The sequence below is a fragment of the Erpetoichthys calabaricus genome, chromosome 14, assembly GCF_900747795.2.
Source record: "Erpetoichthys calabaricus chromosome 14, fErpCal1.3, whole genome shotgun sequence".
NCBI lineage: Eukaryota > Metazoa > Chordata > Cladistia > Polypteriformes > Polypteridae > Erpetoichthys > Erpetoichthys calabaricus.
Genome location: NC_041407.2, coordinates 41,684,476 through 41,698,811, shown reverse-complemented (window position 1 = coordinate 41,698,811; position 14,336 = coordinate 41,684,476). Strand labels below are relative to the sequence as shown.

Genomic DNA, 14,336 nt, shown 5'->3' with positions numbered 1-14,336 from the left:
ACTTGCACGTGTGTGACATACATATATATATATATATATACACTCTTTAAGATCATATTCTAGGCTTATTGTATTAGGAGTGCACTATCATACATTATCTGCATCTTCGTGGATACTGTTTAACATTGTACCTTGGGTTTATTCTTCCAAGACTGTTTAAGATCATATTCTAGGCTTATAGTATTTGGACTGTACTGGCAATAGATATCTCTACTTTATTCTTTCTACACCATTTCTTGGGGGCTTGTTTTGTTCAAGACATGCTCTTGTCTCTAGGCATGTCAGAGGACTAGGACTTTGTGAAGTGTGATCTAGCCTCACTTGGGAAGAGAAAAATGGTGAGAAAAATCAGCTATTTCTGATCTATCCTTTTCATCCCCACAATTGTAACTGCCAACACAACAATGGCCTTCATAGCCATAACTCCTTGCAATATTGGAAATTAAGGTTAAAGCTATAATACGTAATAATGTACAACCTAAATTTAAGATTATAAAATGACAATAAAAGTTCAAAAGCAATGTCTCAATGGCCAAACAGTGAACTTTGTGAGCTAGAATGTCAAAGGTCTTAATCACAAATGTGGAAGAAAATTTTAAATACAGACACCACCCACTGGAACACCCCGATTTAAGCAATAAAACACAGGCAAGAGAAAGAATCATTATTCTTTATCTAAATCTTGCAAGAGGCATACAACTTGTCATATCAGTAAGTGTTGCAAAGAAAAAAGTGTCCTCTGCGCTATATTTATACAATCCATTGATTAGGTCACTACTCAAAAGAAAGAATTCATTACATAATCAGAAAACTTTTAACATGATTGATTACACCTAGTTGTTAATGGTACATGGCAAATGTTGATACCTTAAATGACCACAATTGGATTGATACTTCTATTTGCTTAGGATGTATGTGGCATTTTAAATGTAATATTTTTATTTTTATTGTAGGAGATGTGCAAGTTTCTCCATGTTCACCCTGTTTCTCATGGTTTAACAGAACAATGGTCTAATTTTTTTATGATTCAGAGGGGTACAAAAAACAGGAAACTTAGTACTATATAAAAATGGTTATGCCATAAATATAACATTTTCTCTTAAGGGGTTATATAAAATAACAATACTTTTATCATAGTGAATAATAAAATAACAGCATCAGTTTTTAACCATACGCTCAGAAGGATATAAGACTCGGACACATGCTAGGTGCACATTGGACCAGGGTTCAAATTAAACTCTTAACAAACTGAAGAGGAAGAAAGTATTCTCTCACCTAACAGGTGTAAATGGCAAAATAGTATTTTTACAGGAGACTCACTTCATCAACAAGGATCAGTTTCGGTTGCAAACTGGACTGATCAAATACTTCACTACAACTATACAAAGAAAACTAGGAGGTGTAGGAATCTTAATTCACAAAATTATTTCATTTGTAGTATCAGATGAAGTACCAGATCCTGAAGGGTGATATGTGATGGTTATGAGTAATTTATTTAAGTGTAAAGTGATTTTGATAAATATCTATGCACCCAATGTGGATGACAGAGACTTCATCCAAAATGTATTGCATCCATTCCTAACTTGAAAACTCACACAATTGTAATGGCCAGAGACTTTAATTTTGTTTTAAATCCAGACTGATATAGGTCTTCACCTTACAGGGGTGACAACATCTAACACTGCAAAAATAATCACATGGTTTTTAATTGTAATAACTTATCAGACCCAAGGAGATTTCTAAATCCAAACTCAAGAACATATTCCTTCTTCTCACCAGTACATCATTGTTACTCAAGAACTGATTATTTCTTTATAGATAATAATTTCTTGCCCACGATCAAATCTTGCAAATACGATGCTATTGTTATCTCCTTTCATGCCCCTCTGATCATGGAGCTCACATCACTATTCCCCACATACTCATCTCACAGCAGGCTTTTTATCCCTCTGTAATTAGCTGACGAGAACTGTACAGAACTTATATCCAAGCAAATTGATTTTTTTAGAGACAAATGCATCCTCAGAGGTTTCTGCAGGAATACTCTGGGAAACTCTGAAGGCATTTTTAAGAGGACAGATTATCTCATATCTTTCCCACAAAAATAAATTGGAAACCAAGAAGGCATCAGAGTTAATCAGTGAAATTACCAGAATAGATCAAGAACACATCAGGTTTCCAAATGAGGTACATTTTAGAAAAATACTGGCTTTGCAATCAGAACTCAACCTCTTCAAAACAAAAGAAACAGAACATGCAATTTTTAAATCATTATCAATCATCATTACTATGAAGACGGAGAGAAGGATAACAAGATCTTAGTGCAACAAATCCATAAGTAGGAAGTTTGCAATGCAAACAATACAGGCAGAGACAGAATCATTGGCCATGAAAATACAGTATAATCCACACATTTACAGACTACTTTATAGTCTTTATATTCTACTCAGTTTAAAGAACATAAGACACGATCTAATGCGTTTTTTGATACATTACGGATACCACAGCTAGATACTCTAACTGCAGAGGAATTTGTGGTTTCAACTTTTTCAATTTATTTTCAAAATATTCACTTAACTGAATTTTGCGTTAAATGTAAAGATGCATCTTGATTATTTTTCTTATATAGAAATTTGAAAACAATTATGAGTGTTTTTTTGCAAAATAACACGGATGTCTGAGGGTTTGAAGTATTTTTATTTTAGAAGCAAAAAACATACATGTTAACTGACATTGTACAGAAAACCTATAAGATGAGATCAAACTTTATTCTTCAGTTAAACAAAAACATTTTAGTACATCAGACAACTCATATCTTGTTAAATATTACCATAAAAATAAAATAACTTGCAAACCCAAGCATCAGAAAGCACTTTTGTTACTCTAGATCAGAGTGCTGAGTCTTAAAATGAGTAAGAATTTCAGACATAGAATGATTATCTTCAGTCAGTGGAAGGGACTTCTCCAGAGATGGGGAAAGGCGGTGACGTATTTCTAGGACATGTTTCTCCAAGGTTAGTGAATGGGTTTTGCAGGCAATTTCATCATTAATATGAGCAAATTGAGTATATAGTACATTCAGGGTACTCCTGGTAAGAGAAATGAAAATATAAAGTAGTATGTTTCACATATAAGTATTTGTAGTGTTACTCTTGAACTTCATACTCAAAGTAAACATGCCAACATAAATGTTTTCTAAGTAATTTACAGATTTAAAATAACCTTCAACATATTATAGTTCAGCATCCAATGCACAGTTCCTAAGATCAGTAATTGCATTGATTATCTTATGTCCTGTGGTGTTATGGGTCCACAGCTCTTCCAGCAAAGGCCAGTTTGTTTAAAATAATTAATCACTACGCTTGCGGCTTAGGAGGGGGCGTGGTGGCTGTAGCGAGCCGTAGGGCGATCTGCGGTGTGGGTGTTTCTCACCTAAGTGCACAGGTGAGAGACTGCCCACATCCATGATTGTTCCTGTGGCTAAAGTGCTGCAGCTGCTATGTCGCTCGGCATAAACGGAAGCGCAAGCCAGTTAGAAGGAGAGGAAAAGTAAAAAAAAAAAAGAAACGAAAGAGAACGGGAGGTGGCGAAAGAAAGCAGGAAGCAAGCAAGCAAGCAAAAGAGAGAGAGAGCGTCCACCGGTGCGAGTGAGTGAGCGAGCGAGCAAGCAAAAGCAGGCTTGCGGCAGCTGAGCAGACAGCCTGGGGTTAGGTCGACACCCTGGGCGTAGTAGTTGTTGTCACTCCCGCAGAGTTTTGTATGAAGGACGGGAGTGACTGGAAGGCAGAAGATTCTCCGCGGATGGCAGCGGGAGTCAGGACTTGGGATGTGGTGTCCTCCATGTGAGAGCCTTGGCCATTGGAGGAATTCCCAGGTCACTGTCGGGGGAGCCGACCGGAGCCAAGGATCGGAAAGGCGACTGACAGTAACAGTAGAAGTAGGCAGAAGGTCAGCTGAATTAAGAGTGTCTCACCTGTTGCAGGGCCCGCATGGGAGAAGCAGGTGAGACGCTAACACTAACAGAAAAGGAGCATCGGGCTTGTCATTTGTTTTTTTTAAGACTGCTTCCTGAAGTGCGTTTTAACCTCGTTTTAAAGGATTGTTTTTTCTATTTTTTGTATTTTAACCTCCACATATTTCTTTTAATGGATTATTTATTTAATGAAGACTTTTGAATGCACTGCTGCACTTTACTTTGAACACTGTTTTGATTGTCTTTTAATAAAAGCACTTTGCACTTTTGAACCATCCCCTTGCTCAAATGTTATTGCCTCACTGTCTAGCTCATTGGTGACATTACCGACGGTGTTGGGTTCAAGGGCTCCCTAACAGCTGATGGGAGCACGGAGCTGAACCCGCATCGTCACATGCCCCTTATTTAACAATGGAAGCCTATACACATCACTAAGTTAAAGATAATCAATTGTGTGTATAAAGTTGAAAAAAATTAATTACGTGTTTATTTGTAAACTTACTGTAGATCATTTTTATTTTGTTAGTGTTCTTTTTTGATGAATCATTCCATCATCCACAGAAGGATGGAAAGTATTAAATTCATGTGGGTAAACATATGTGGATACAGCTGGATTAAACTTTATTTAACTTAAATTCATAATATTCCTTCACCTACTTAGCCCAGTACTGTACCCCTTTTGTTACTGGCCCCTCACTGTTCAGTCTACAGTACTGTATGTATGTAAATTGGCAGCAGGAGGACAGAGCAGTGATCCGACTGTTCAAGGTTAGGTGAGTTAAAGAGTTGTCAGTGTTTTTTGGCATGTAATTGTGATCCAGAATGACATTAAGTTGTTGTACATATTCATTACATCTTATTTGTCGATGTCCTCAAAAGAATCAACAATCCTGCTAAATGTTAAAGTTTGCATTTTACAACTGATGTACAGTTCATACAGTATAATTCTATTTTTGGCTTGTGGTGAATACAGATAGAATTTGAAAAACACAAAAGACTCTCTACAAAGGCAAAATACAAAATAGGCGAGCAGTTTTGTGATACAACTTTTTACACTGGGGCAGCACGGTGGCGCAGTGGTAGCGCTGCTGCCTCATTGTAAAGAGGGCTGGGTTCACTTCCCGGGTCCTCCCTGCGTGGAGTTTGCATGTTCTCCCTGTGTCTGCGTGGGTTTCTTCCGGGTGCTCCGGTTTCCTCCCACAGTCCAAAGACATGTAGGTTAGGTGCATTGGCGATCCTAAATTGTCCCTAGTGTGTTCTTGGTGGGTGTATGTGTGTGTGTGTGTGTGTGCCCTGCGGCGGGTTGGTGCCCTGCCCGAGGTTTCTTCCTGCCTTGCGCCCTGTGTTGGCTGGGATTGGCTCCAGCAGACCCCCGTGACCCTGTGTTAGGATGTAGCAGGTTGGAAATTGACTGACTGACTAACTTTTTACATTAGAACAACCTAGACGAGAATAGACCATTTAGCCCAACAAAGCTTGCCAGTCCTATATACTTAATTCCAAGTGTATTTTTTGCCTTATACAATTTTTTGCATTAGGAATTTGTTAGCTTTCACAAATCCCTTTGGGTCAGAGCACAGTGTCAGCCTTTATACAGCACCCCTGGAGCAACTGTAGGTTAAGGGCCTTGCTCAAGGCCCCAGCAGAGTAAGATCTCTTTTGACAGTAACAGGGATGTGAACAGGCAACCTTCCAGATACCAGTGCAGATCCTTAGTCTCACAGCCACCAAGAGTCTCTAAAGTCTTAATGTCTACCAAACTATTTGGTAGGTTATTCCAAGTATCTATAGTTCTCTGTGTAAAGAAAAAACTTCCTAATGTTTGTGTGAAATTTACACTTAACAAGTTTCCAAATGTGTTCCCCTATTCTTGATTAACTCATTCATCAGTCTTGATCCACTGTACTAATCCCCTTCATAATTTTAAACACTTGAATCATGTCTCCTCTTCATCTTCTTTTGCTTAAACTGTAAAGGCTCAGCTCTTTTAATTTTTCTTCATAATTCATCCCCTGTAGCCTGAGAATCAGCCTAGTTGCTTTTCTCTGGAATTTTTCTAGCGCTGCTATATCCTTTATGTAGCTTGAACTCTACACAGTACTCCAGATGAGGTCTCACCAGTGTGTTATAAAGCTTGAGCATAAACTCCTTGAACTCTACAGATCGTGTTATATAACTTAACATTCTGTTAGCTTTAATGGCTTCTGAAAACTGTTTAAAAGTTGATAGTGTACAGTCCACTATGACTCCTAAATCCTTCTCATAAAGTGTACTTTCTATTTTCAGACCTTCCATTGTGTATGTAATACTTTACATTTACTGACATTAAATTTTGTCTTCCACAAAGTCTTTATACTGTCCAAGTACCTCTGTAATGATTCAAAGGACTCCAGATCATCTGCCAATTCACCTATCTTGGTATTATATGCAAACTTAATCACTGTGTTACTTATTTACCTATCCAAATCATTTATATGCATTAAAAAGAGTAGTGGCCCTAGCACTGGCCCCTGTGGAACACCACACTTAACATCACTCAATTCTGATAGAGTTCCACTCACCACAATCATTACTCCATCATTATACACAGAAGTTCAATATGGTGTCCTGCAGGGCTCAGTACTGGGACCTTTACTGTTTTCACTGTACATGCTTCCACTGGGATCTCTCATTAGGAAACATAATATTAATTTTCACTCGTATGCAGATGACACCCAGTTATACCTTTCATTTAAATCAAATGAAGTTTCTCCAATGTTGTCTTTAATTAGTTGTGTTAGCGAATTAAAGGAGTGGATGAATGAGAACTACTTGTCTTTAAATACAGATAAAACAGAGATGTTAATTGTTGGAGGGAATGATGCTGATCACAACAATATTTTGTCATCATTTAACTCAGTTGGAATCCCAGTCAATTTTACTGAATCAGCCCGCAATCTAGGAGTTATCTTTGACTCTAGCATGTCATTTAAAGCGCATATTACAAAGTTTTCCAAAACATGTTTCTTCCATCTTAAAAATGTTAGGAAATTAAGGCGCTTTTTAAATAAACAGGTTTCTGAGAAACTAATTCATGCATTTATCTCTAGTAGGATTGACTACTGCAATGCGGTGTTCACTGGATGTTCAAACTGTTCTTTATACAGCCTCCAGTTAATCCAAAATGCGGCTGCAAGAATTATTACAAGAACAAGAAAATACGAACACATAACTCCAGTTCTTAAATCCTTACACTGGCTCCCGGTTAAGTTTAGGGCAGATTTCAAAATCCTCCTTTTAACATATAAAGCATTAAATGGCCAAGGTCCGGCTTACTTGTCTGAACTTATCATGACTTACAAACCTGAGCGCACATTAAGATCTCAAGATGCCGGTCTGCTTATGATTCTAAGGATTAATAAAATAACAGTGGGAGGTCGAGCTTTTAGTTACAGGGCCCCTAAACTGTGGAATGGTCTGCCTGCTACTATAAGAGATGCCCCTTCGGTCTCAGCTTTTAAATCCCGGCTGAAGACTCACTACTTCAGTTTAGCATATCCTGACTAGAGCTGCTGATTAACTGTACAGACTGCATCTCTGTTGTTAGTCATTAGCACTTAAACATAAGTAACATGACAGTTATAATTGTATACTAACACTCACTTATTCTGTTTTTCTTCTCGGTACTCAAATGTGGCACTTGGTGCCACGGCCCACCTGCCAAGTTGTTTTGCCTGCCTAAGGAAAAGTCATCCCAGATGGAGGATCGCAGGAATCGTGGGAAAGAGGGGTCCTTTCATCAGATTGGCTGGCCCAGCACTGTTTCAGACGTGGAATGGCCAAATGGGGGAGGCAGCTTGAAGGATGAGGTCTCCAGGACTCTACATAAATCCAAATCTTATTATGGGATATATCATCTACTGTTAAATTCTGCTCTGTACTTCTAAAATTTATATTTTTTATTCCTTACTATATTGAGGAATTGTTCTGTTCTGTGTACTGCATTGTATTGTATTGACCCCCTTCTTTTGACACCCACTGCACGCCCAACCTACCTGGAAAGGGGTCTTTCTTTGAACTGCCTTTCCCAAGGTTTCTTCCATTTTTTCCTTGTCTTCCTAGAGAGTCAAGGCTGGGGGGCTGTCAAGAGGCAGGGCCTGTTAAAGCCCATTGCGGCACTTCCTGTGTGATTTTGGGCTATACAAAAATTAACTGTAGTGTATTGTATTGTACCACAACCTTCTGCTTCCTGTGTCTGAATCAATTTTGCAGTTATCTACAAATATCACCCTGAACTCTCACTTCTTTTAGTTTAATACCCAACCTCTCATGTGGCACCTTATTAAATGCTTTCTGAAAGTCCACATAAATAATATCATATGCTCCACTTTGATCGTACACTTTTGTTGCTTTTTCATAGAATTCCAGCATGTTGGTAATACATGACCTCCCTCTTCTGAACCCATGCTGACTGTTCAGTAAAATTCCCGTTCTTGCTATGTGTTGCTCAATCTTATTCTTAATAATTCCTTCCATTAATTTCCCAGTGATGCACGTTAAGTTTACTGGCCTATAGTTGCTTGGATCTGCTCAGTCACCCTTTTCATATACCGGAATAATATTTGCCATTTTCCAGTTCTTTAAAATTTCCCCAGTACACAGTGATTCCTAAAAATATGCTGCAAGGATTTATATTTGTACTCACAAACCTCCTTAAGAACTTGAGGGTAAATATTATCTTCTCCTGGATATTTCTTTGCTTTCTGCCTATTTAATCTGAGCAGCACTTCTCCCTCCATAATTTCCAAATCATTCAGTACCTTCTTAGTAGTCCCTTTTACCGTAGGGAGGTTATCTACTTCCTCACTTGTGAAGACCACAGAAAAATGCGAGTTTAGAGCATCTGCTATTTCACAATTATTAAATTCCCCTATACTATCCCTGATGCACTTCACCTCCACTTCACCTTCTTTTACTACTAAAATACTGAAAGATTCTCTTTGGGTCGTCTATCACCTTATCTGCTATTTTCCTTTCTAACTGTCTTTTAGCCTCCCTAATATCCTCCTTAATGGTTGCCCTCATGCTCTCACAAGCCCTATGATTCACATTAGAGTTATTAGTCTTATGCTCCTTATACTGCTGTGTTTTTCCTTTGCAGATTGTTTTTCATCTCTTTATTAACTCGTTGAGTTTTTTTTTTTTTAATTTTGTACTAATTCTAAATTTAGGTATGTACCTGTCCTGCATTAAATCCCTGCCTAGGATTAAAGTGCATAGGTAGAAATAAATTGTAACAGCCTATCCCACAGTACCAGCAAATATACATGTTTGCTTATATGCAAGAATTCCAATCCATTTTCTATAACTCAATGAGTAAATTAGGTTTTTTATCTTTTCAAATTAGAAAAAATCAAATTTTCTTTAAGAGTATTTGTCTAAAACATTTTTAAAGCATGGCAAGAATTCATTTTTATAATTCTAGAATAAACATGCTGGGCTCATAATTATTAATTGTTCTATTATTTTTAAAAACTTAAGGGTTAGGGGTTTTATGCAAGTGTTTTTCTTTTCTTTTGTTCTTACTGTAGGGTGGGGTTTGAATCCTGCTTTGTGGGTTTTTTTCTTTGTATTCTTTTTTCCTTTGTTTTTTTTCTGGATTGATTTTGAGTAAATTGCAGTATCAGTTATGTTATTACACTGATCCGCCTTTGTGATCACGATAAAAAATATAATTAGAATGTTTCTATCATGTCACATTTAGGTACAAAATTTTAAAAAATGTATTTAAAATGAAACAAATTGCACAGTTTATTTATGTGTATAGTATTGTTGTAAATTAGTTTAACATAAAATGGATGGATGGATAAAAATATTTAGTATATTTTTATACATATACTGTATGTGAAGAAAACAATAACTCATAATTATAGATCTACAAATAACTTATCTAGTTTTTGTCACTTTTTACTTTTTTTTGATCAAAAACTTTGCTTGATGGCCTGCCATTTGTACACTTTATCTTGTTCCTCTCTATATATCATTCAGCTTTAGTCCACCATCATACTGACTTCCAAAGTACTAGAGTATCTTCTTTCCATGTCCTCAGTATCCTGATGGAATGTTTGACCTTGTTCTTGATTCACCGTTCCAAAATTGTCAGGGAAGAATTCCAAAAGCGAATCCAAAAAATGAACTTTGAGACTCATGTTGCAAACCAATTCCTTTAACTTAACTTAAATTGAACCAATAGAAAATTGTGTCTTGTGGTGGATTGCTGGCTTCCTATTCCGGCCCTCACCCCCAGGCCGCCAGGAGGAGCTCTCCCAACAGCATGGACGTGCCCCGAGTTCCAGCAGGGCCTCATGGATTATGTAGTTTTTATACACAGCCCTGCTGGATACCTTGGGGACCACTGGGAGTCGCTGTCGGGAAGCCCGTGGACTCATATGTGCCCTATAACCTGGAAGTACGTCCTGGTCACGTGAGCAGGAGAGATGACGTACTTCCAGGTTGAAGAAAAGGACTTCTACCCTGACCCGGAAGGAATAAGGAACTGTGGACTGTTGGGCAGGAACACCTCCGGGTCAGGGTGTATAAAAGGACTCTGGGAAAGCCCAGACACTGAGCTGAGCTGGGAGGTAGGGTGGCTAAGTGTCTGGGAGAAGGAGGATTGGTTTTGTGAGTAGTTTATTGTTTATATGAGTAGTGTGGAGTGGAGGGTGCTTTGTGCACGTGATTACTGTACAATAAAGAAGAATTGTACTATTACCTGGTGTTTGGAATGGTACCTGAGGGTTCAAGAGGTGGACACACGCCTCTACTGCTACAGTCTGGATGTAATTTATCTTTTCATTTGGTCCACAGGAGTTCTGCAGCATCTCTGGGAAGACCTAGATATCTTATTAAATCGTCAAGGTCACCCTGAGTGAATAGCTGTGGCTTATTTCTTGAACATGTTGTGACAAATTCTTCATTGTCACCTGAAGTACTTTCTCCTTCTGAGCAAGTTTATACAGAATCAAGACTGACAGGTGGAGTCAGGAACGGTACATCAAGTTGATGTTGTCATGATTCTATCTGATTGTATTCTTTATTCTCAGTTTAAGTTTATTTTTGTCTTCTTTGTCTAATCTAACATATGTCTATTATGTTTATTTATGTTTTATTTATATTATTTTATTAGTATGCAGTTAAATTTGTATGTATTGTCATGTGTTCCTCTATGTTCCTTGTGGTTTGTGGGTGGTTCCCCAAAAGATAGGTTCACCTGTCATTCTCTGTGTGCAACCACCTTCAGCCCTATAAAGGCTGAGGAGACCCACAGGTCAAATGCGGTACATTTTGACTGTTCTTGGTGTAGTTAATTTTCTTGTGTTTTATGATTTATTGCTTAGTGGGTTTCTGACCATCTTTTTGTTTTTGAACATGCTTATTGGAGTCTATATTAAAACTCAGTTTTGGTATAGGATTGCCTTCCGAGTAGATGTATTTTTTTTCACTTTTGTGCTAGTTTGAACATTTCGTATAATTACAGAACTTTATAAAATAAATATTTTCTTTTTTTACAAAGATCCTTCGACTGCTCATTACAATACAGCCAGAGGTTTGTGGTGACCTACTTCCTGTAAGGACATTTATTAATGTATTTTGAGACTGATAGTTGGGCCTGTTTCCCATTTTGAGGGCCTGCTCCTCCTGGAGCCAACAGGTAAGACTTGGAACCTGTCCGGAGCCACACTGGTGGCTGCAACAGTGTGGATTCTGGCCTGCTCTACAGCCAGTGCAGAGGCAGCGGTAAAGCGTATCATTGCTGGGAGGACAAGCTCAAACATGAAAGCAATAAAAAAAAAACAATAATTGACAGCTTAAAATTGTGTTTAATGAAAAAATATGTGATGTAGAAAAATTATTTTCATTTTTTTTAAATCACATGGAATAATCAAAACATTTTTTCAGTGTATACCAGTGTTTGATTGATGAGAATGCCACTGTAGTGTTCTGCTTTTTGAAAATAAAATAACAACAAAGAGAGTATGATCCTTTATCTACTTTTGAGAGAAGGGCAGAGAATGACAATTGAAGGGAAAATATTTCAAAATACCATTCTAAGACCAAATTATTTATAAAATAGGAGATATGTTGATCAGCATATGCAAGTAAGAATTGCATTGACCTCTGTACATGTGATAATAATGACCCTATAAACCTATTTACAGCCATTAAGGTACAACTAAGGAAAAATTAAAAACAAAAATAAAAATATATTTTTTTTTTAATTAAAAAAAAATAAAAAAAAATAAGACCCATTAGCAATTTTAATTTTTCACCTGATCAGAGGCCACACTAGCTACTTTTGTCAATCTAACTTTAAACTTTAGCTATTGATAAGCAGATATACTGCCAATTCAATAACTGTATGTGGTTATTGCTTCATTGTCAAACAACCTTTCCAACCATAACATTCTGGTCAGGCATACAATGTGTACAGAATGTCCCCATCTGTGCCTCACAGAATGGTTTTATTTTATTTTTTGTAAATGGATTTATCACTACTGTGTAAACTGACAAGTATGTTATTGTCAACAAAATATAAACATCTGTGATGTAAGGTGTATTGTATTGACAGTCACAATTTAACTTAAATGCTTAAAGCGCCTGCAGGTCATTATAACTGACATTAGACCTTATGTGGATCCTGTAGTTTTGTTTCAGTGTGTGCTGCAGGATCAGTTGCTATGCACATGTGTTGTGCTCAGTCACAATTTACAACTAACATGTTGTCGCTTATGAAAAGCCTTTAATTCTAACAGGAAATGTAACAAACACTAATATGGAAAGACTGAGGATCACACAGTTAAGCCAAAGAACTTGTGCATTTATTTAATAACAGTGCACAACAAAGTTTTTGCTTCTTGAACACTGTAGGGTGTATAGATTTTTGGTTGCTGAACACGAATATCACATCAAAATTTACCCATCACGTACCGTTTCAGAGAAATCTTCAGTTTTGTCATGATTTTTTATTATATTTGTATCCAAACATTTTCGCTCCCGTAAGTGACTTATCAACAACGGTTTGTGCAGCCTGGGTATGTCCAGGCATACAATCAGGACAGGTTGGAAGCTGTTCTGTGGAAGTTGACATCATGGGCATGTCTGGGCAGGCCTGAATGAGCTTGACGCTGTCTCAGCATGCTATAAAGGTGGCTTGCATACACCGATCCTGCTCGTTTGGTTAATACAGATAGTTAGTGTGTATGTATAGTATCAGTAAAGTATAGTATCTGTAGCAATATAACAGTAAGTAAGCTTGATGCTATAGACGTTTTGGTGTCGGGCGATATGTCTCGTCAATGTCGTAACAGCCGCGATACATTCTGCTGTATATGTGGCGAATATACACTTGTGCCTCAGAGACATTAGATGACTGCTCTTGTGAAGAAAGCTTATCATCTGTATTTCAGCTGCAAAGTCTGAGAGTCTGGCTCTGAGGCACTTAAAAGACAATGCCGTTTGCTGTTCCGATGATATGGCGAGAACGGAAAGACCATGTGACGGACTGTTCCTTCTGTTTGACTAACGTGTCTGGTTTCTCTGCCAAAAACAAGAAGTCAATTGAATATCCTAATCTGCCTTCAGCAATGAGACCCGTGCCACATGATGACAGTCTTCCAATTTTGAAACCACCAGAGGATTGGACCTTAGACGAACCAAATAAAGAAACTGCAATGCAGGGTACTAACATTGACTCGGATTTTGAACTGTGCTCATCAGGCGATCCATATCTGATAACACAGTCCGAATTGAATGAATTGGTCAGAGATTTGGGTCTGTCAAAAGCAAAAGCCGAGCTTCTGGGTTTGAGACTGCAGGAATGGTGTTTGCTGCCACCAGGTACAAAAATTTCTGTGTTTCGAGGCCGACATCATGATATAACCAAATTTTTTGCACAAGTCGACAGTCTCTGTTTCTGTTGTGACATTGAAGGATTGTTCTCGGCCTTGGGTTGTGATCACAACCCGGAAGAGTGGCGTCTCTTCATTGATTTGTCAATGTTAAGCCTGAAAGCTGTTCTGCTTCACAATGGCAACGTTTATTCTTCAGTACCTGCTGGCTATGCAGCACACATGAAAGAAATGTATGAGAATATGGAACAGTTGCTGAAGCACATCCAGTATAGCAGATACAACTGGAACATCTGTGGAGATCTTAAAGTCGTTGCTCTGTTACTAGGACTGCAGCTCGACTATACAAAGTACTGTTGTTTCATCTGTGAATGGGACAGCCGTGCCAAAGAGTCGCACTATCCTCGATAAAACTGGCCACTTCGTAAAGAGTCAGTTCCAGGACAGAAAAATGTGGCACATGAATCGCTTGTCGA

At 37.9% G+C, this 14,336-nt stretch overlaps 1 protein-coding gene across 1 annotated transcript in view; it reads right to left on the bottom strand.

Moving 5' to 3' along the window:
- Nucleotides 1–2,680: 2,680 nt before the first annotated feature.
- tekt2 (tektin 2 (testicular)) overlaps nucleotides 2,681–14,336 on the bottom strand; it is a 70,186-nt gene continuing 58,530 nt past the window's right edge. Inside the window, exon 10 of the mRNA XM_028819394.2 lies at nucleotides 2,681–3,089. Within this exon, the coding sequence (XP_028675227.1) occupies nucleotides 2,879–3,089 (211 nt within the window). The 3' untranslated portion in view covers nucleotides 2,681–2,878. The remainder of the gene's footprint in view (nucleotides 3,090–14,336) is intronic.